Here is a 23,963-nt window from a genome sequence, read left to right as displayed (position 1 = left end):
GTGTGTGTGTGTGTGTGTGTGTGTGTGTGTGTTTAGGACAACCAAGATGTTTAGGACAGCTTGAAAGAATCAAATATGCAAACTACAGGGATAAGAAAAGCAGAATTGCATACAATAGTATGTAAAATATTTCAGAAATATTATCAGAAGAAAATTCCAATCAAGTGAAAGAAAATTCATTTAAAAATCAAGAGGCATATAGAAATAAAGACCAGAAAGGAAAATGACCATACTATATCACAGCTAAAACATTAAGCATCCAAACTAAGAAAGTGTGTTATAAGCTTCAAGAGAAAGCATCAAATCACTGCTGAAAGGCATTGAGTCCAAACAATAGATGATCCTTCCACAGAAACATTAAAAGCATGTGGGACATGAAAACATGTAGCCCAAGTTCTCAAAGACCACAACTGCCAACCAGGCTACAACACTCAGAAACAATTTGATTTCCAATGTAACTTTACATTTTCTCATGTCAATATTACTTTATAGCAAGTTTTTTTTTTTTAAAGAAAATATACAACCTTGACTGAAACCAAAACCAAGCTGTTTGTGTTTTCTAAGAATATGACTGTTAAGTATTTTTCAGCTGTAAGTGTTGCAGCAGGGTTTCACAGCTGTAAACTATGAAGCAAAGAGAGATAATTCAGATAGTCCAGTGGCAATGGTTTCCTTTCTCTTTTGTTACGTGAAGAAGCACTAATCTCACTGATAAGATAACGTTATCAAAAGTAAGATTATCAAAGAGAACTGAAACTTTTCCAAAGGAAACCAAGATCCTCTCTGTTATATTTTCATGACTCATAAAAGAATCTTTTGAAAGCAGAATAGTCTAAACAATTTGCTGGGCAAGAATGTCCAAATTCATTGTCCCAAATTCTGGGATTCTACTTCAGAGATAAGTAGCAAGACAAAATTTCTGCCAGAGTCACTGACAGCAAAATGTTTAATTAGAACCTCCATGCATACAAAATCTTGGTGACGTATTTTTTTTTTAATCAGTAAGCTATTTTTAAAATGTCAGAAACTGGCACATATTTCATTTTAAAATTTCATTTGCATCTCTCAGAGTGTGAGTGTTCTATCACTACTAATTTCATTTGAAATGTAGCTGAGTTGAGTGAGTCATCTTCCCATGAAGCTCATGTTTCATTTCACAGATCCATGGAAGAGCTCTAAGCTCTCTTTTAAGTCTTATGTTCTCTGGCTCCTTGTATACCTGACCACAGGATGGGTCTCCCTAAAATATGACTTTATTCACATTTTATCTTCTATGGGAAATACTTCTGAATTATATTATTGAGAATTTGGGTTTTCATCATACTGATTTCTAAGTTACAAAAATCTTTTGTCACTATTATCTGAAAATTAAACTTCCAAAATAGTGATCCATTGAGGGTATAGATTCTATTTCTGTATTTTTCCATGGACTTCTGGGCAGAATAAACATGTCTTCTCTGCTTTAGTATCTCCTCATTAAGATGTAGCTCATAAATGAGATAATAACTAAAGAGTCTCAGGTAATGTTCATGTCAAGGTGTCTGCCACTCCCTGTAGACTAAGATTGATCCTATTGCCTAGAAAGTTCTCATGTTTCTTGGAGGTAATTTGTATTTTATTAATCAAATATTGCAGTGCTTTAAATTTCCAGATGCTTATCATATAGTCCATAAAGGTAGCCAATTTTTAAAATTTATTTTAACTTTTAACTCATAGGATAGGCTAGCAAGCTGTCTTTCATAATATCCAGCAAATGGCTCTTGATTCAGAGATTTCTAAGCTATTACAGAAGCAAATAGTCTTTACATATGAGGAAAATGAGATCCATAATTATGGTAGGATGTTGCTCCATCATCTGTTGGTTTATTTTGATGGTATATTTTCTACTTTTGCTAATGTTACTTTATTATTGTATTGACTGTTCCTAAGATAATTTTATACTGGTTTAAGCAAAACACATGCACATGAGCCTTACAACGTATTATATTTACTACAATATTTTTCTTGGAAATTAAAGTAAGTTTAAGGGTTTAAGTTTCTTTAAAGGTATTTACACCTTCAAGAGAAAGCCTATGCAATTCCATTTTAGTTGATAGAAGAAGAAACAGTGTGCTAGAATTTGATAGCAAAAGGTACACTTTCATTGAGATAAACATTTTTCTAATGAGGAGCAAATACTACAGAATTGTTTGATATCCTTATATTCTATCAAGTCAATAAAGGCATCCTTGTAGTTCCACATTTTACCAAAAGGTGAATAATATCACCATTTACTTCCTGAAGTGCTACAAATGCAGTAGACAGTTCAAGTTCAGTCTTTCAATGAAGTATTAGCATACAGGAATGAGAAACCTGTGGAAATTAATGTCATTGAGCTGATAAAATTATAAAATATTTTTAGATAAAGAAGGAGAATAGGGAATCTGCTTGACATAATGAAACACAATGGATGTAGCCTTTTTAAGGCCTTCATCTCTGAGCACTCTGATGAGAATGGCACACAGTGTCACTTACCATCTTTCAGGATGGTTTCTCTCTCTGTGCCATCTATCTTCTGCCGGCCAATTAAGAAACTGGTCGTGTCAGCAAAGTAGATATAATTAGCTTCTGCGTGAAAATCTAAAGCACGAGGGTTTACCAGATTTTCTATGGGGATCATGCATTCATCAGCTATTTTGGTATTCAAGTCCATTCCTCTAACAATTCCTGGGCGTCCTTTCCCATAAAAGAGGAACAATTCATTCTTTGGCCCTGCAGAAGAAAGATTACAAACATAAACAACCCATGTGGACTAAGCTTCTTTACACTGCAGAATGCCACTGTTTAATTAACTGGCACAATTAGGCTTTCTTAAAATTCAATACTAGAAATTAAACTCCAAAACATGCCAAACGGATCTTGATGTAAGAAGGCCAGCTAATTGCATTACTTTAATTAAAACAGGAATTACTTCACTGAATGGGTTATATTTAGTTAATTATTCTTCTGCCTGTAAAGCAAAAACATGACAGATCATTGAATAACTTGTAACTTGTGAAATGGAAATTTATTAAAATATCCGGTACATTTAATTGTATAATTCATTACAATTGAGGTAATGCTCTCTGAAGATACTATCTATTGCACTCATTACATTTGACACTGCTGCAAACTTCAGGCCAATTAAAACGCTGCAGTCTGGAGTTGCCATATACAGACTGTGACTAACAAAAGATTCACTGGGTATCAGGGACATGATCGCTACTGTGTTCTGCTGTCCAAACAGGTGACTAGTTCTTATGAGAAATGAATTAGTGCCAGCTGATAGCATCAGTTTACTTCACAGCTTAATTGTTATGTCAGAGGCTGACACTGTCTGCCAGTAAATCTGATGTATAACACAGCATTAAAAGCAAACAATCAAAAAAAAAAATCTCTAAGCAAACAAAAGCAGCCTCCATATTTACTATGATACAAATCAGGATAGCCTTTCTTTTTCTTTTTCACTCCTTTTGTGTTTTCTTTTCTCCCTTTCTTTTCCTCCCTCCCTCCCTCCCTCCCTCCCTCCCTCCCTCCCTCCCTCCCTCCCTCCCTCCCTCCCTCCCTCCCTTCTTTCTTTCTTTCTTTCTTTCTTTCTTTCTTTTGCAAAAAGCATGGGTAATTTAAGACTGCATCACCCGAAAAGAAGCATTTCAGCCCCTCCTCTTTCTCCTTTTCTTGTATTGGTAAAATCTTTCCAAGGCTGTAGCCCTGGAGTTCACTATTTGACCTGCAATGCTATAAACTCCTGTAGGTGTTCACTGCTATTATAGGTCAGGAGGAACATTACAAATCTTCCTAACTTTTTTGAACTATCTGAGCTGAGAAAATTTCACCAGTGTTCAAGTCCAACAGGCAATGATTCAATACCAAGGCAATAGATCCATAGCACCTGCTGGATACACTCAACTTCCACTTTCTATACTATGTTAAGCCTTACATTATCTCCATTACATTGTAAAACCATTAAAAAGAAAATCTTCTCTCAGTGTTATGATAAAAAAATCATTTTACAATGTAATGGGAATAATGTAAATCTTACCATAGTGAATCAACACAGAAAATAAACTTTATATATTGACTTTATGGTTTTATCTTAACCCTGAGAAAAGATTTTCTATCTCTCTGCTATTGCACACATTTCATTAGATGTAATTATGCCAATTATAAGATAAAATATGTTTACAAACAAATGTCTGCTCTCACACCTATTCATGCCTATCTTATTTCAAAAGTACATTAATTATAAATTATATTTTATGTGATTGAAAAGTAGTATCACTTCATTTGGGAATATTTCTTGAAATTGTAAAAGGATTTTAGAGAAATATTATGTTTGCTTATTTTTCAACATTTAGCAACATCAAATTTAGTTATGTTTATTATGTTTAGTTATGTTTGGTTACGTCATTAAAATATCTTCAAAAACATTCTTTTTAATGCTAATATAATACTCTATTATAGTGACAATAGTGTGAGGTATCTATCATGGCATATTTTAATTTAGATTTTTAATGAATTGTCAGTTATCAGGAGGTAAACCTGGACTATTACTGTTAACAGATGCCTGTATGTGATCTTTAAAAATTGTAAGAATTGTATTTATTTTTTGTTCAATCTTATTTTGATATTTCTTTATGCTTATCTTATTTTTGTGAATGTGTGTGTGTGTGAATGTGTGTCTCTCTCTCTCTCTCTCTCTCTCTCTCTCTCTCTCTGTGTGTGTATTATATGTGTAATAACAACTGAATTGTAAATTTCACATCAGACAATGACATGGCCTGAGTTATGGTATAAATTTCCTGAGTCCATTCTAATTTAAAAAATAGGAAAAAGGTATGTTTGTAATTTCTGTGGATAAACATCTAATAGTATACTATCCTCCAGGCCATGTCCCCTTAGAGATAACCATGGAAAAAGACAGGGTGCTTCCATGTGAATTGGAATGATGTCCTACAGGAGGTCATTCTGGAACTTGTAACACCCTGACCTCAGCTAAAATGCTGTGTTTTCACATTTAACATTCCCTTCTGTGGACTGCTGTTGCCCTGGCTTTTTGACAACACCAGGTGCTTGGTTATGCTAAAGGAAATTTATAATATTTGAAATAAGAAGAATCAATTGATGTTGAATCTATTTTTATTTAGTAAAAATAGTATATACTTAAGCACCAAAAAGGACAGAGTCAATTAAAATTCAATCAAATATAACTATGACCTCAGGATTTTCTCCAAACGTGTTTTTGTATTTTGTATGTATACATTCATTTGACTGCACATTGCCATGATATGCTATCATTTCTCAAGGGCAATAGTCCATTTAGTTATGCTACACAAACATACAGACACATTCTGCTTCTCCAGTCTGGAGGTCTCAGATCCAGGACCTCAATTATTCAGACAGGCTCAGGAACCTGAAACCCTGTTTCTTTATGTTCCTAGCATTTAATACAAAATTAGAAACACAAATGAAAAGTATATGTCATTTATTTATTTTCTTATTTTAAAAATCTTGTATGCTTTGTTTGAAAGTAATTATTAAAGTACTGTGCCAAATCGGAAAAGTTAAATGAATGCATTTCTAATAGCATATAAGCTTTGGAGATTTTTTTTGATAAATTGTTGAAAGGATTGCTACTTGATTAACATTGATAATGAAGCATGAAATAATGAGGGAAACTCAGTCCCGTTGTTGCTGCTTAAAAGTGTGCATTGGTGCATCCAGTGGTACTACGTTGCTGTGTGTGAATGTGTCAACCAAACAACACACCTTTTTTGAGGTGTGTTTTTCTTCACTTAAGAAGATTTTTCTAACCAATCCTGTGTATACCTTAACTTCATGAACCTCACTCAGGATATTACAAAACTAAAGAACCATTTTCCTTAAAATCTTCCTTGAAGGCTCTTGTAAGGTCAGCAAGTTTGGTAGCTTTTTAGCCTGATGAGCTTCTAATTCTCATTGTTTAAAAGATAGGTAAATCCTGACTTCGTGACGGGAAAATGTTTAGAAAGCAACTGTAGGCAGTCCCTTGTTCTGATTGATGTTGATGCTGCTAATTAATTTAAAAAAAAAAAAAACTATCTGAAAGGTTGCCTACTGGCAAAATGTTTGCTTTAACAACATACTTTTGCATGACCTGCCATCGCTCCCCATGTTGAAGCCAGTCCTGCAGCGACAGGTCCGTGTCTTATAACTGCTGCTGAGCAGACAGATGTGTGAACATCCCCCTGGCATTCCATATGCATCCACTTCGCAGGCATGGCTTCTCACTACAGCAGAGAGAAAACAAGACAAGGTAATTATGTACAAACTTCCCAGTGTAAGGGCATGGAATCTTAGTAGAATGTTATATACCGCACTATTGAATACTGTAATCACATGGAAAATATCAGACTCAATAGAAGATGAAGGGGATTGATAAAATCTTCCTTAGATATATTTTAAACCTAAGAAACATTAATTTAATGTGTTCGTATAAATGTAAATAAAATTAAATTGTTTTGTCTCTTTGGAAGCCCGCTTTGGGTACTTGGATAAATGATATTTAAAATGAAAGCAAAAAAATTGTAAAAAAATCATAAAAGGTTACAGAAAAATAATCCAGTGTAGGAATGTGAGCAAAGATTTTTCTCTGCCACCAGTAGCTAATGAACTCTGCACTGGGAGAGACAGGGCTTAGCTAATATCTGAAATGATAATATGTGCTAAGCTACAACATATGTTTTTAATATCTGAATCCATTGTTATTGTGAGAACCCTGCTAATAGGCAAAGTGTGTGTGTGCTGCTGTAGCAGTAGAAAGAGGTTGAATTTAAAGAAGAACATTATGGCATGGAGTGATGCTTTATGAATGCTGAGGACTGCCGGACGTGGTAGCACGTCCTTTAATACCTTTAATCCCAGCACTCGGGAGGCAGAGGCAGGTGGATTTCTGAGTTCGAGGCCAGGATGGTCTACAAAGTGAGTTCCAGGACAGAGAAACCCTGACTCGAAAAAACAACAACAACAACAACAACAAATGCTGAGGACGAGAGAGAAGCAAAATTGAAATGGGACCATTTAATAAGAAAGAACATGCTCAAAAGAAGTAAAGTTGAAACTGGGTCAGTGAAAGTCTTTATAGTCTTAGGATTATTCTTTTAATCACCTCTTAATTGAAAGTGAGAAAATTATGACAAATTTATTTTAGAGCCACACTACTTTACTTATGCTTTCTTCCATCTCTATAAGTCATTTTTCTGGGGGAAAAAAATGAGTGGACTGGACTGCTCATTTGGTGAATGCTGCTGCTGCTGAGTAATGTCTTCAGGCTTCTGAAGGAGCTTGAGCAGATAAAGCATCCTTTCATCACCAGCATGTCTCTTTTCCTTCTCATTACCACTTTTCTTTCCTTATTGCCTAAGAGTTTGTGTGTGTGTGTGTGTGTGTGTGTGTGTGAGAGAGAGAGAGAGAGAGTACTTATGCATCCTGGAAAAAGAAACAGCTTCTCATTGCATGGGTTCACCTAAGGTGCACAGTTCTCTGTGGTCGTAGCTCATTTTCTCCTTCTCCTTTCCTTCCATCTCCTTCAAGCCCATTCCAATCACATCTTTACATCACCATCCAAATGTCCCTGTCAGAGACCAATAAGCTTCACACATCAAGTCCAAAGGCCAGTGAGATTTTGTGAACTCTATTTTGATGTCATCATTTGACTACTCTGTTCTTTCTGATTTACTGGTGGTGTGTTCCAATATTTGAAAGTCTACTCCACATAAATTTACTTCCTTGGCATCCTCAGCTTTAGCTATGGTGAGAAAAATTACCTATATGTCAATCACACTAAAACTGCTAGTTCCATCCTGGATTCTCCCATTGAACTTGAATACACAGTCTTGTATATCCATAAATCTACATTTGGATTGACAATAGACATTGGAAATAAACTAAAAGAATGAATTATGTCTTTACCTCTAATTTGTTTTCTGTTTCATCTTTTCCAAACTATGCTGTTTCAATTTCTTTTAACAAAACAGTTACCATTATTCTTGACTCCTTACTTTTTAAATCCCATCCAGGAAATCTTATTGGCTACATGTTCATAAAGATTCTAAATTTGACTTCTACTTCTTTGTCAGGTCCAGCATGGCCTTTGGGGGGACAGACTGACATGGTTTTTACCCTGGGACAGGACAAGTAGGTGTGGGCCTTCATGAGTATCCATGGCTGCTGTGACCTTAAGGCTTGATGTATAACAAACATATTTTAAATTCCTCCTTCAAGGAAAATCCTCCATATTAATGATAATGACTCCAAGATAAACAGAGATAGCAGGAGTCTGGGAGGTGAAGGTGTGGCTAATGTCTCAACAAAATGGTAATCAGGACCTTCAGGTGAGCCATTAAGGCTGTGGGAAAGAACTCTAAAAAGATAAATTTGAAATGATATAATTTCTTAACTATGGAAAAATAAGGATGCCATATCAATTATATGTAGGGCTTCACAAATCTAAAGGAACATTATGCTACAAATCTAAAGGAATGTAATGCTACATTAATGAGCTGGCTTCTCAGGAAGATAAAAGGCAAGCAGATTCCTGAGTTCAGCAGCAGCTTGAGACACAGGGTGCCCAGGCCCAGGTGTGGTAGAAATGGTAAATTTCAGGATGCTTCCTACCCAGCTAACTATCTTATTGTCTGTATTTAACAGAGGAAGGCAGATCTCCATTTTTTTTGCCACATTAAAAGAAAATGTGTGCTTGCTGTCTCCTAGGAATTAAGGGGCTAGGGTCCTATCAAGGGATGTTGATTCCTAGGATAATCAAAAGGAACCTAGAATGAATGACTGCAAGGGGTGAGGGCGGGTGGGGAGGTACGGGGTGGGGAGGGGAGAGAATAAGAGAGAGGGGAAGAAAACAGAACAAAGAGAAAGCAAGCTGGAAAGCTGTCTCAAGCAGAACATAGGCTGCCAGCTTGAACCCACTATTTGACTTTGAGTCCTTTGTTTTTACTGCTGCCAAACACTACTTCTCTCAGGAACCTCTGTCCAAGCTGACACTGGTCCTTGGCACTTTAGTTTTGCTACTACTATCCTGGAACAGTCCACCATCTTCTCTAACCGGCTGTCATTCCCTACCACAGCCTATTGTCAGTTCCATTTATCCGTGGATTGTTCATAAATGCTGTACAACCCATGACACTCTGCTGAACGAGCTTATGATTTCTACTTTGTGAAAATAAATAAATAAATAAGAAAGCCGGGCAGTGGTGGTGCACGCCTTTAATCCCAGCACTTGGGAGGCAGAGGCAGGCAGATTTCTGAGTTCGAGGCCAGCCTGGTCTACAAAGTGAGTTCCAGGACAGCCAGGCTATACAGAGAAACCCTGTCTCGGGGGAATAAAAGGGGGAGGGGGGAGACTTTATAATAACCTACAGGGTTCTACTTGCCATATTTTCTATAATTTCTCTTTGTTTCCTTTCTCTTTTCCTTAGTCATTTTGCTTCAACTGTACAAGCTTTCTGGATGTTCCATAGCAGTCTAGAAATGCTCTTCACTCATGACTTGGAGGCTCCACATATCTCTGAAACCTTCTCAATCCACAGATAATCGTGCTTCTCCTATTCAATTTCTCAATGGTTTTATTTAAAGAACCTTCTTTTGCATGTTCAAGAAAAAACATTGCAAACTCTCCATCTTAGAGGCTTCGGCTCTTTTTCATCTACTTCTCTCTTCCAAAGTAGTTATTATCTATTGAAATAAATAATGTACATACTGTTTTTGTGTTAGGACTTAAATTTCATATATGCAGAAAAAAACCTTTATGTTTTGTTTACCAGTATAGTCCCAGTATGTAGAATAAATCCTGGTGCATAGTAATTGCTCATGTATAATTAGCAAATTCAAAAAGCCTAATATCAAAATTGAATAAATTTATCTGAAAAGTTCAAAATTGAATTTGATAAAGACCTTCAGCGTCTTGGGTAAATAGACATTGATATTTAAATAATTCTAGGTCAGTTTTAATTTCAGGGATAATTATAGAAAAATGACAGAAACTTGAGGATTGAAATTTTGCTTTAATAATGCTACATAACTAGAATTACATTGAGCTGCTAAACAGCATTATTAACCTACTATAAAATATAATTATTTTCTGCTCTTAAGAAACAAAACTACTGCAGTTAGTTTTATTTTTCAAAGGAACACGTTTGCAAAAATATAAAGCAATTGGGATATTAAATCAACAGATCTCAAATTATGACTAGTGACTATCAGGCAAGTGTCACAGCAAATAGCCCGGTTTAAAATTTGACCGCAGAAAATGATAATAAAATTCAAAAGTAAGCTGTAGTCTTTGAGCTCTCTGTGTACATACATCACGATGGAAAGTTGCTTCCTGAGACTAAATCTAGCCATCATTTCAATCCCATGGTTGTAGAAATGATTTGATAGGAGCCGAGCAGTTTATCATTTAGACTTGAGAAGTGAGCTCTATTCTATTCTATCAAGCAGACATGCACATTTCTCCTGTCAAACAGAGAATTTATGATACCCTCCTTAACACCGCACCGAAGCACAAGGACTATGTTCCCATTTAAGCTGCTGTTACGAAGACTTTTAAAGAGCCCCTGTGGCTTACCTGTTGGCTGTGCTCTCTTCTGATAGGTTCGGATTCCTCGAGCACTCTCCATTTTAATTATTGAGTGAATATCAGTGCCATTAAATCTGTTTATTCGTATGATATTGAAGTTATCAGAACTGGTTGCATATAAATAATCTTCAAATACAGTTATGCCATAGAGATGTTTAACCTGCAAAGAGCATAAAATATAGTTTTGACTTTTAATTACCCTGTTTCTAATATGAACGAAAAACTACCTTTGCAAGTAGTCTGACAGTCTGAAGACTGTCAGAGTCAGAATGATATCATCATTTATATTCTCAAAGAAACAGTCTAATAATTTCTGTTCTTTTAACTGAGGAATAAGATATTATACAGTAGTAGATAAAATAGTTTTATATGCATGGGAATGATTATATTCATGTTTCATAAGGAATGTGTGTTTTATAGTTTCCATTCAGGGATAGCAAGAACCAGACCTAGAAATGTATTCACTAATATGCTATATCAGAATTAATATAATTAAAATTATATAATTAATATAATTTGAGATATTTTATGGACTGCTTGCCCATATAATCATAGATATATAATCACTGCAAAATCTGAGTTGTTTCCATTAATGGTCTAAGAAGAAAACAACTTTAAATATTTGTTTCATAAATTTAAAGTCACATTTCATCTTAAGTTATGATTAGATTAATGTTTTATATAGTGTAAGAAATGAAGGGATGGGGTTGCCATCTGACAGTCAAAAATTCTTACCCATAATTGTTTCTATCTGAAAGAACTGCAGGGACAAAAATGGAGAAGAGCCTGAGGAAAAGGAGGTTCAGTAACGGCCCAAAGTGGGATCCAGCTCAAGGGGAGGCCCCAAGGCCTGACACTATTACTAAGGCTATGGAGTGCTCACAAAAAGGGACCTATTATAATTGCCCTCTGAAAGACCCAACAAGCAGCTATTAACAAAATCAGAAATGAAAAGGGAGACATAACAACAGACCCTGAAGAAATCCAAAACACCATCAGATCCTTCTACAAAAGGCTATACTCAACAAAACTGGAGATCCTGGATGAAATGGACAAGTTTCTAGACAGATACCAGGTACCAAAGTTAAATCAAGATCAGGTTAATGATCTAAACAGTCCCATATCCCCTAAAGAAATAGAAGCAGTCATTAATAGTCTCCCAACCAAGAAAAGCCCAGGACCAGATGGGTTTAGTGCAGAGTTCTATCAAACCTTCAAAGAAGAACTAATCCCAGTTCTTCACAAACTATTCCACAAAATAGAAACAGAAGGTACTCTACCCAACTCATTCTATGAAGCCACAATTACTCTGATACCTAAACCAAATAAAGACCCAACAAAAATAGAGAACTTCAGACCAATTTCCCTTATGAATATTGATGCAAAAATCCTCAATAAAGTTCTTGCTAACCGAATTCAAGAACACATCACAACAATCATCCATCCTGACCAAGTAGGATTCATCCCAGGGATGCAAGGATGGTTCAATATTCGGAAATCCATCAATGTAATCCATTATATAAACAAACTCAAAGACAAAAACCACATGATCATCTCGTTAGATGCTGAAAAAGCATTTGACAAAATCCAACACCCATTCATGATAAAAGTCTTGGAAAGATCAGGAATTCAAGGCCCATACCTAACCATGATAAAAGCAATATACAGCAAACCAGTAGCCAACATCAAAGTAAATGGTGAGAAGATGGAAGCAATCCCACTAAAATCAGGGACTAGACAAGGCTGCCCACTCTCTCCCTACCTATTCAACATTGTACTTGAAGTCCTAGCCAGAGCAATTAGACAACAAAAGGAGATCAAGGGGATACAAATCGGAAAAGAAGAAGTCAAAATATCGCTTTTTGCAGATGATATGATAGTATATATAAGTGACCCTAAAAATTCCACCAGAGAACTCCTAAGCCTGATAAATAGCTTCGGTGAAGTAGCTGGATATAAAATTTACTCAAGCAAGTCAATGGCCTTTCTGTACACAAAGGATAAACAGGCAGAGAAGGAAATTTGGGAAACAACACCCTTCTCAATAGTCACAAACAATATAAAATACCTTGGTGTAACTCTAACTAAGGAAGTGAAAGATCTGTATGACAAGAACTTCAAGTCCCTGAAGAAAGAAATTAAAGAAGATCTCAGAAGATGGAAAAACCTCCCATGCTCATGGATTGGCAGGATCAACATTGTAAAAATGGCTATCTTGCCAAAAGCAATCTACAGATTCAATGCAATCCCCATCAAAATTCCAACTCAATTCTTCAACGAATTGGAAAGGGCAATCTGTAAAAGAGTCAGATGCAGATATTTACACCCAACCAATGGACAGAAGTTCCTGACCCCTGTGGTAGAATTTGGGAAAAGCTGGAAGAAGCTGAGGAGAAGGGCAACCCTTTAGGAGGACCAGCAGTTTCAATTAACCAGGACTCCTGAGATCTCTGAAAGACTGGACCACCAACCAGGTAGCATACCCTAGTTGATATGAGGCCCTCAACACATCATATACAGCAGAGATCTGTTGGATTTGAGTTCAGTCAGAGAAAATATACCTAACCCTCAAGAGACTGCAGGCTCCAGGTTGTGGGGATGTCTGGTAGGGTAAGGGTGAGGGACTGAGGGGATGGGGGTGGGGGCATGCTCGTAGAGACAGGGCCAAGAAAGAGATATGGTATGTGGAACAGTCAGAGGATGGACTGGGAGGGGTATAAAATCTGGAGTGTAAAAATAAAAAGACCAAATAAAATTTTAAAAAAGAAAGAAAGAAATGGTAGAGACAGAAATCACAGGTGTACAGTACTGATAAATAAAATTTCAGCATTTCACTCAGAAATGTGATGATTTCTAAGGCTTATTCATACTGGCAAATAGAATGCAATAATGATGCTTATTCTTTTGCATACACTTAGCGAGTTGAGTTTGTCTTGGCACAGGGTTTGTGTTTTGTAGTGAGGATTGAACATTTGATATTCATAGAAGCTTCTAGTGGTCGAAGGCAGAGTGATCCACTTGTTTCCTGAAAACCTGCTAGGTGTAGAGGCTAATGGTTTTCTTAAACTATACTTAATTTGAAATGCATTTAGTCTGGATATGTGGAGTTATTACTGAGTGTTGCAAGAGCTTTTTATGAGAAGCACTCATCACTTTTTTAGAGACAGCATGTTGGTTCTGTTAAAACACATTGATCTGCAGTGGGGAATGGGAGAACATGCGGTTTGTTTTTGAAACCACTCATACAAATTGGTAAAAATTTTCTTAACAAAAAAATCTTGCCGACATCTAGGTCTAGCATAGATGGAGCATCATGGTTCTCTGGACCTGTTTAGAAGTGAGAGTAAAAGAAACCTGGTTTTCAGGTTGGATCATCTCTTCTTGTCTAGTCTAGAAATAAACAGCAAGAAAGAATGCCATGTTAAATCCATGTTAAAGCCTTCAAATTACTTTGTAAGCATGGCATATCATGGTAAGTGTGAGGACACATGGATGTTATGAGAGAAGGGGCGTGTGCATTTAGAGGATCATTTTTCACATCCTCCAAATACACCAATGGTCTAAGATTGATTCAGTCCACAATTTTTCTCACATTAGAAAGTGTAAACAAGATGCACTCCTTCCTTTGTCCTGAGTATTAGACCACCTTCATGCCATGTCTGTCATCATGACATGCTATTACTGTTTTAAACAATGTCAGTCCACATCCCAGGAGGTAAACCAATGCTACGTAACAAACAACTGGCCAGGGTGGAAAATCTGTTCCTATGTCAAATTCTACACTCCATTCAACAGCTCCTCATATTTTTAGTTTCCATATAAATCTGTTTCCATATTTTACAACTTGTAAAGGCTATATCTACATTGGATTACTTGGTGGCAGACATAGCATATGTTTAGGGAGCCAGCCAAACACAAGAAACTGAAATAAGGAAAAGGAAAACTAAACACTCAATGGCTGCGAGTCTAGTAACTAGTAAACCTCTGGCCTCCATTAATTTGTGCCCACAACTCCCAGACCTCCCCAGAATATAGATTTCACAGCAGTTAAAAGGAGCTGCTGCATAATCATAAGGACCTGAGTTTAAACCTCAGCACTATTCAAATATGAAAGCACGTGTAACTTGAACTCTGAGCCACCTGTCTTCTGTTCTCATAGTACATCCATGCAAACACATGTGCATACATTATAAAGGCATAAATGAGTAAAACAATAATAATAAAAATAAGGGGGGAAGCAGAGACTAGACATATAAAATATTTTTTAAAGATCTAATTTTTTTATTAGGTATTTTCCTCAATTACATTTCCAATGCTATCCTATTATTTTTAAAAATGTGTATAATGTGTGTTTCTATGGGTTGATTTGTGAATGTGAGTACAGTGTCTATTGAGGCCAGAAGACAGGGTCAGATTCCTGGATTTACAGGTCTTGAGCACTCTGCTGTGCTGAAAACTCTGTAAGAGTCCTCTGTAAGAGCACTACATGCCCCTAACCACTAAGCCATTTGTACAAACGCATAAAATATGTCAATGTGGTTAGTTATGAGGCAAATCATTTCAATTCTCCATTCCATGTTTAAAATTTAATTGCAACAAAGAAGATAGAGTCTGTCACCAGCATATTACAAACTGATTACACAGAAGAACATAAGCAATGCCTTCCAAAAACTGAAATCTTTAGGCTACTTAATGGTATGAAGAAAACAGTTGTCGCAATATTGGACTGTGTGTGTGTGTGTGTGTGTGTGTGTGTGTGTGTGTGTGTGTTTGTCTGTGTGTGTGTGTGTCCCAGGTATCAAGGAAAGTGAACTGCATAAAATAAGGAAAGAAGTCACTGTAAGAGGTATCACATAATGTGTCTACCTCACAGTATAAAAGAAATAAAAAGGAATTTATTTTGAAATCTACTAACTCACTTAAAATCTCACAAGAGATTGATGGAACATATGGAAAAAAGAGCTAAATGGGGGGGGGGCGGAATACAACTGAAAAGGCATATAACAATTCAGCTTATTAAGGTATTTATGGAGCATTGTTTAAAAAAAACAAAAAATAATGCACAGGCAAGAATATTGATCTTGGAAATTTCACAAAATTCTCATTTAGGAAGGACACTAATGAATCAGTTGGCAAAATTAAGTCTAACACTATTGAAATAATTAGGACATTTTTGTGAGCACACATTTGCTTTTGTTAGCAAACTATTTTTAATGTCCCCTGGGACAGATGGTGATGCAGCTCCATATGAATAAACACTTTAAATTAGTTTTCAGAAAGTGGGTCATGACATCTGTCCTGTTCCAGGGAGTCTCTCTCTTGCAAATACTGCACTTTTGCTTTTGTGTTCTTGTTTATGTTTTGTTTGCTTTTTACAGTGTGGAGAAGAAGCAAGGGGAATCTCCAGTATCATGGCTGTGATGACTGATTCTTGGCTGTCAACTGGCTGGGCACACCTGTGAAGGTTATCTGTGATTGTGTCATTTGAGATCACAATATCCACCCTAAATCTGAACCTGCCCACCTGCAGTGGGAACCACCCTAAAATGCTTTCCATCAGGAGCCCCCAGAAAGAACACAGAAGGAAGAAACTGGCTTTTCTCCTGTTTGCCCTGACTATAACTGACAAGTTCACAGATCTTCTTCCTGAGGCATTCCCTTAGTGATGCTAGAACATATTTCTTTGGAATTCCAACTTAGAGTAAAGACAAGCTGCTCCCCACTAAAGCTTCAGAGCATCCCATCTCCTGGACTGAGCATTCATCGTCTTTCCATTAGGAAACAACTATTGTTATAATAACCGGACCACAGACTATAAGCCAATCTAATAAATTCCCATCTCTCTGTCTCTCTGTCTCTCTGTCTCTGTGTCTCTGTCTCTCTGTCTCTGTCTGTCTGTCTGTCTGTCTGTCTGTCTGTCTGTCTGTCTGTCTCTCTCTCTCTCACACACACACACACACACACACACACACACACACAATCACACAATACATCGTGTTCTCCTAAAGGACCCTGACAAATTCAAGGGGCATATCTTAGTATCACTATGACTAGAACTCCCAAATTAAAAGAAAAAAAAATGCATCTTAAATTTGTAACAGATAACATTTTGTCTTTAAGGTATTATAAATGCTGCAGATTGTAATCTTTAGGAGAGTGCCATGTGTTTGGTTTATTATCTTACCTGTTCTAACAAAATTGTACTTACCTGTCTGCCTTGAACAAGTGTATGCCTGTTTTTGCCTTGGTAGTCTACTACTCCCACGTAGTCCAAGTAGAGATCTACCCAATAAACCAATCTGTTGACGAGGTCCAAAGCTAGGGCCGATGGTTGCTCTGCCTTTGAATAAACTATCCTTGTTCTGTTCATCCCATCCAAGTCACATCTCTCTATTTTGGGAACATTCCCATAGTCAGTAAAGAAAAGTTTTCTGTTGAAAGAAAAGTAAATGTTAATATGAAGAGAGAGAGAGGGCATATTTGATAGAGCCATCTGTAAAAATGCAAAACTTTCTTTCTAATTTATTTCAGTAGTTACATCTGCTAGCTTCCCATAACCATTTCCATATAATATCAGTCATAAACGGAGAAATCTGCTAATGAATATTGCAGGGCATAAGGGAGCAGGTTAAGCAACAACTGTAAAATTTCCTTAAAACCAATGACTGTGGTGGGTTTATTTTTGTATCAGCAGAGTTTCTCTAAGCCTCATAGACTCAGTGCATCCATCCTATTCAGTACAAGCTACTGAAGCAATCCAAATCACCAGGCCAGGGTATGTGAGCCACCAGACGTTATCTTCAACCTGCTTTCCAAATTGCTAGTAATATTTGGTTCCTATAAAACCTATTCTGTATCGTTCTGTAATGTAGTGAGGGGCAGAGAGCAGCAAACCTGGAATAGAATGAAGCAGTGAAAAAAAAATAGATTTGCTGTTTGCAGCACTGGGGATAAGACATAAATACTGTGATTCCCAGACCTACTCCAAACACTTCCTAACTAATAGAATTGTGCAAAGGAAATGAAGGACACGTCTCTATTTCTCTTAATATATTTTGAAGAAAATGCTGAAACAAACTGCTGACTTCTGGGACAAGGAATCTTTTAAAGCAGTTCTGAGACTGCCACATGTTTAAATGCACCTGGAACACTTGAGTGTTTAATATTTGATTAGTATTCACAATGTTTAGTAAACACAAATCAATTTCAATTATCTTGACAATAGTTAACAAGATTTCCACTCATGAGACTTAATTGCATTTGTAAAGGGAAGGCCATTTTGACTTGACTTAAATATAATCTCAAGAATAATCTAATTTACAGTCACTGAGCAATGTGAAGATTTTACACACTTGGAGAAAGAATTTTTAGTTACTTTTCTCAACATTCTTGAATTATCTAAAACAATGGGTTACCTTTCAAACTAAGCAGTGTTATTTAAGGTGTAATTTTACCTCAGTTCTTTCTGTATGGGCAGTTTTTAAACATAAATGCATAGTGTTCTGTACAGCCAGAGTTTGTTATGTGTTCTTGAAAGATTATAGTATTAGTATCATGACAAGTTAAACAAATGACAGTCTATTTAGATAGACAGCTCTCTATTTTGTTAAAGAACAAATAAAAATGCATAAACATATTCCAACACACATCTTCTCTGTCCTTTTGTATCTCTTTGTCCCCTTCACACTTCTGATACCTTCACATTCCTCATCCTTAGCCAATTTGATTATAGCTCACCCAAGATAAATTTTCATAAGGAGTGTGTTTCTTCTTTTATAGAAATTACATTAATGAAATACATGAGGAGTACAACCCTCAGACATGGTCTAAGCAGAAGAGCACTGCTATTTTTATAGATGGTCTATCCCATGGCATAAAGCTTCTTATTTGTGAACTTTCCATTTATGAGTAGTTCATTTTACAGAGGTCAAGGGAACTAGATATTGTGCAGGCACTGAGGATGGCAGAAGCTGGCACACCATGAACTGTGGGATATGCAGAGACTATAACAGATAAGAAGTAAATTAACATCCATTTGCCCGCAAAACTCATGATGTATTCATTCTTAATAGCGGAGTAGTATTCCATTGAGTAAATGAACTACATTTTCTATATCCATTCTTCTGTTGTGTTTGTTTTTAGCTTCTGACTATCACAAATAAGGCCACTATGATCATAGAGGAATACGTGCTCCTGTGGCATGATGGATCGCCTTTGGGTAACTGCCCAAGAGTGGTACAGCTGAGTATTTAGGTAGATTGATTTCCAATTTCCTGAGGATCCTCCAGAACTCAGACCAAAAAGGATGTGCATGGTACATATTCACTAATCACTAATAAGTAGATATTAGCCAAAAAGTACAGAATACCCAGGACATAGAACTCAAGAAGCCCAAGGGCTCAAGTGAGGATGCCTCAATCCCACTTGGGAGGAGGAAATCATGGAGGCAGAGAGATAGAGACATATGGGTAGGAGAGGGGACAAAGAGGGAAAGGGAGGGAGTGTGGTCAGGTATTGAGGGGGGGGGCGAACAGGACTGAGCACTGAGGGCCAGGAGAAAGAATGGAAAGGTGGGAAAATACTTTAGAATATACCAGACACCTACGAAGTGAGAGACTCTCAGGACTCAAAGGGAGGAACCTTGGATGAAGTGCTCTATAGTGGGGAGGAGAAACTTGTAGTATCCACCTCCAATGGAGGGACAGGACATCAAGTGGAGTGATAGGGTTGCCATACCATAGTCAAAAGCTCTGACCCAGAATTGTTCCTGTCTGAAAGAACTGCAGGGACAAAAATGGACAAGGTCCTGAGAGAAAGGAGGTACAGTGATAGCCCCAAATTGAGGTCCAGCTTAAGGGAAGGCCTTGGGGCGCTGACACTGTTACTGATGCTGTGGTGTGCTTGTAGACAGGAGCCTAGCATGGCTGCCCTCTGAGTGGCCCAACCATCAGCCAAAAGACTCAGATACAGATGCCAGCAACCAACTAATGGATAAAATCCTGGGACCCCTATGGTTGAGTTGGGGAAAAGTTGGAAGAAGCTGAGGAAGAGGGTGGCCCCATGGGAAAACAAGCAGCCTCAGTTGACTTGGACCCCAGAGGTCTCTCAGACACTGAATTAGCAGTATACACCAGCTAATATGAGCTCCCCACTACCACACACACGCACACACACACACACACACACACACACACACAGCAGTTGACTGCCTGGTCTGGCTTCAGTGAGATAAGAACATAACCCCAGAGAGACTTGAGGTCCCAGGGAGTGGGGAGGTCTTGGGGGGGGGCGTGGAAGATGGGGACATCCTTTGAGAGAGAGGGGGCAGGGAGGGAGGTATGGGATGGGGAATGGTTAGTGGACAGACCTGGAGGGGTACAAAGAGTGGACTGTAAAAAAGGATTAAAGAATTAAAAAAAAAAAAAAAGAAGAAGAAGTGAAGTAACATTGCCCAGCAGTTCCTTCAGGGGACCTGGGTTCAATTCCCAGCACTCACAGTGCAGTATCCTACTCCAGTTCCTGCTATCTGATGGCCTCTTGTGACCTCCTCAGGTACTAGTCACAGACATATGCATAGGCAAAACACTTATGGACATACAATGAAGTAAACAAATCTAAAACAAAAGTAAAAAAGAAACAAATAAGCAAAGGAAGAAAAAAATAAAAGAAAAAAGAAAAGGAAAAGGAACAAACAAAAACGTGCAAATACCTGTCTGGAAAAAAAGACTTGTCTGAAACCATGAATTGGCTTTACTGAATTAAATCGAGAAGAAACAAAGAGAGTAGAGTGACAGCCCTAGAAGCCTACTGTTACAGAAACAGACAAAAAGAGAAAAGAGGACCGTCGAGGTCAGATGCCAGCTGAGATTAGAGGTCAGAGATACTAGACAACCAAAGACATTTGGAAAGAAGGATGGCTGGATCAAACTTCACAAACAAAAATAAAGGTATCCTTCAAGGGGAAGCCATTGGATTTGATATTTATTAAAGTTTAAGTATGCTTGATAATCTGATGAAGGTAATTAATTGTTATGAATTATCTTATAAAAACAGTAAATTTTTTCTATTGAAGTTGTAGTAATATTTACTACTGTGTGTGTGTACATGATATATATGCATATATATATGATTTGCTATGTGTATGAGTTACTAACATTTTTATTGTTTCAGTGTAATAATAATTTCAAAGATATGAAGATAAACAGGAAGAGTTTAGATAGGTGAAACACCTGAACCAAAAGAGCAAAGAATCAATTCATTTCATCCTTAAAACACACTGTAGAATACCTAGTACCCAAGAAACAATGAAATTTTTTTGTTTTTGTTTTGTTTTTGTTTTTGTTTTTGTTTTGTTTTTGTTTTTTTCAAGGCAGTGTTTCTCTGTGTAGCCCTGGCTGTCCTGGAACTCACTCTGTAGACCAGGCTGGCCTCGAACTCAGAAATTCGACTGTCTCTGCCTCCCAAGTGCTGGGATTAAAGGTGTGTGCCACCACACCCAGCTCTGAAAATTATTCTTAACACTAAATTCAACCTCCCAGAATATGATGTGCTATGGTCACATTTAACTTTAATCTAAGAAATAAAGGCATAATTTGAATGAGAATTATTTCCCCTAGGTTCAAATATGTGATCCCTTGGTCCCATGTCGGTGGCACTGTTTTAGGTGGGTTCTGGGACCCTTAGGAGGGCCTTTTGGAGAAAGTAAGTCACTGTGACTTTGAGAGCTTTCCGCCTCACCCCACTTCCAATTTTCTCTCTCCGTTGTGTGTAATTAAAAATGTGATTCTTCAGCTTCCTGCTCTGGGTATCTGCTGTTGTGATTCTCTGCTCCTTATAGAGAAGCCTTCTGGAAGTATGTGCCAAAAATAAACCATTTGTTCTATAAATTGCCTTTTCTCATCATGTTTATAAATAACAGAAATAACTAATACAAAGGGAATTTCCAAAGATGACTCCCTGGCCATAGTATTTGGTGCACATCTGTACCATTAGAGCAAGCATGCTCTATTGTTGCCAATTTTCACACTTGCTTAATTTTACCTTAACACTTCCTATTAAAGAGAAAAGCTAAGGTCAGGCACAGTAGCCTGGATTGTAATCTGTAGTCCCAGAAATTGGAAATAAGGACCAAAGTTCCAGGTTATCCTCTGCTACACAGCAAGTTTGAGGTCAACAAGGGTTATGGATGAAACTCTTTTAACTTAGGTTTAACTGTACTATAACTAAAAAATAAAAGATAAATTGGACTCTAGACTGAAAAAGCCCCTCTCCTTCTTGTATTTCCTGAACCTTAGCCCCTCTAAATGCACCATCCCAATTATTCTATCATCTTTTACTACAAAGACTACAAAATTACTACTACATTAAACATTCATTTAGAGATGTCCAATCTGCATATTTTCCCATGGCCAATATAACACCATGGACCTTGTTCCATTTTTGATCTCCTTATTTTGTGAGAATTTCAAACATAAACCAAAGTTTTATATATAGTAGAATGTATAACTAGCTGTAGTCTACATTTGGATTCACCAGTCCTTCAAAATGTATTCCCAGTTGTTAGCCATGGACCCTGTATCATGTGAAGCTATCATGTGAGGCTACAGCAAACATCATTACTCTTTCTGGCTAATTCTGTAAGCTTCTTGAAAAGGACAATTTCATCTCATAAGCACAATGTGCCTGTCATAATCAACATTTTAGCAAACATACATAACACAACACTTGTTCAGATTTCTACTGGTAATCAATAGTGATTAGTTTAGTTTGTAAGATAGAGTCTAATTCTGTAGCTGAATGTTGAACTCAGATTTTGTGAGTTTTGGAGCTACAACAGTCTGCCTCCTTGCATGGATCACTAATATTCTTCCTCATATTGTCTGTTGCTGAGAATGCAAGCCAGAATGGTTGGTCCTTTCTCACTTTTGCTTTGAACAGGTTATTCACGGGCCTTTCTTTGTTGTTTGCTTTCACATTCTAAGCAGCAGAGTTGCTATGGATGTTTAAAATTGGAGTTCCCTCATTTTTCTACTAATTAGATTAAGCTGTGTCGTTTGATCTGAAATATGATAGTTACACCCTCGGTTGTTTTTGCCTTTTGAATTTAGCATCAAGAGGAAAGTCTATAACCTGCTCCAGGAGCTGTATCAAAAATTCATTTAAAAATGACATTTGCAATCCAATTTTACCCATGTTTTTTTTTCCTCAATGTTTTTCTGAACACCTAAATCCTTTATTAAAAGATTGTACATTTATTTTAGTTATGTGTGTGCGGGGGAGATTAGAATGGGTTCAGTAACTGAAAGCCAGATGCAGTTGCTGAGTTCGCCCATAACTGGAATTAGAGGTGGTTGTGAGACAGTGGGAACTAAACTCTGGTCCTCTGTAAGAGCATGAACTGCTCTTAATTGCTGATTTATTTCTCCAGCTCTAAAAAGAGCACAACATGAGGTTGCAGCATCAGGAAGATTGAAAATAACTGGTGTACACTGTCTACTGGAGATCAGCCCTGTCCTGCTCTATGGCCTAGTCCTTTACAACTTCAGTTCTGCCTTTGTTCTCCATGTCTGTGTCAGCAATCTTTTTTATTTGATTATAAACCCAAAACAAATAATTACATATAGAATATTCTCATGGGGCTATGAATCTCCTTCTAGTTTTCTCTTTCCCCTATCATCAGCTTTCAGACTAAAGTAAAACGAGATTCCAAGTGTTATCTTTACTGCCAAGAAGGTTTCCTAAGAACACACCAAGGCAGGGATGCTTTGGGGGCTTTGCACTACTCATCTAGTTCCGAGTTCTTTTCTCTGTCCTTCTCCAGGAAAGGGGAGGTTCTCATTTCAGGTCCATTATCACACCACAGATGCAGAGCAGATTTAACCGTGACATCTTATTAACTGTAGGTGCAGTCTTCCCTTGCTGCCAGTGTGTACACTGTACATGGCAGAAGGTAGCCGGAAACTTTGCGAATCATTAGTAAACTTCCCTGTAGATCACATGTCCCTAAGTAGGTTGTGAAGACAATGATAGTATGTTGTGCTTACAGGCAAGGGGCCAATGGCCTCTAAATTTTAAAGGAAAGCAATTATTACACATACTAATACCTTAAAACAAGTTTTTATTTGTTTACAACAGCGGTTATCTATTTTTTCTTGGCCTTTGAATTTTTTTCTTCATTGTTTATTGTTTGGTGATAACTCTAAGAATTACTTTGGCCCGGGGTACCTGCTTTCACTGCATTGAGGGTGCTGTTCACAAGGACACATGATCTTTTTTTTTCTAGAATTGTTCTTAGTCTTTTAAAACATTTTTATTT

At 37.2% G+C, this 23,963-nt stretch overlaps 1 protein-coding gene across 3 annotated transcripts in view; it reads right to left on the bottom strand.

Moving 5' to 3' along the window:
- Lrp1b (LDL receptor related protein 1B) overlaps nucleotides 1–23,963 on the bottom strand; it is a 2,026,300-nt gene that overhangs the window by 899,721 nt on the left and 1,102,616 nt on the right. For all 3 annotated transcript variants that reach the window (XM_021181392.3, XM_029472167.2, XM_029472172.2), the window contains exons 8-11: nucleotides 16,857–17,079; nucleotides 10,637–10,808; nucleotides 6,144–6,287; nucleotides 2,515–2,751 (exon numbers count right to left, since the gene is read on the bottom strand). In XM_021181392.3, coding sequence (XP_021037051.1) covers nucleotides 2,515–2,751; nucleotides 6,144–6,287; nucleotides 10,637–10,808; nucleotides 16,857–17,079 — 776 coding nt within the window. The remainder of the gene's footprint in view (nucleotides 1–2,514; nucleotides 2,752–6,143; nucleotides 6,288–10,636; nucleotides 10,809–16,856; nucleotides 17,080–23,963) is intronic.

This window comes from Mus caroli, unplaced genomic scaffold (assembly GCF_978045245.1).
Source record: "Mus caroli unplaced genomic scaffold, Mus_caroli_1 scaffold_2, whole genome shotgun sequence".
NCBI lineage: Eukaryota > Metazoa > Chordata > Mammalia > Rodentia > Muridae > Mus > Mus caroli.
This window is presented reverse-complemented; position numbering and strand designations above follow the sequence as displayed.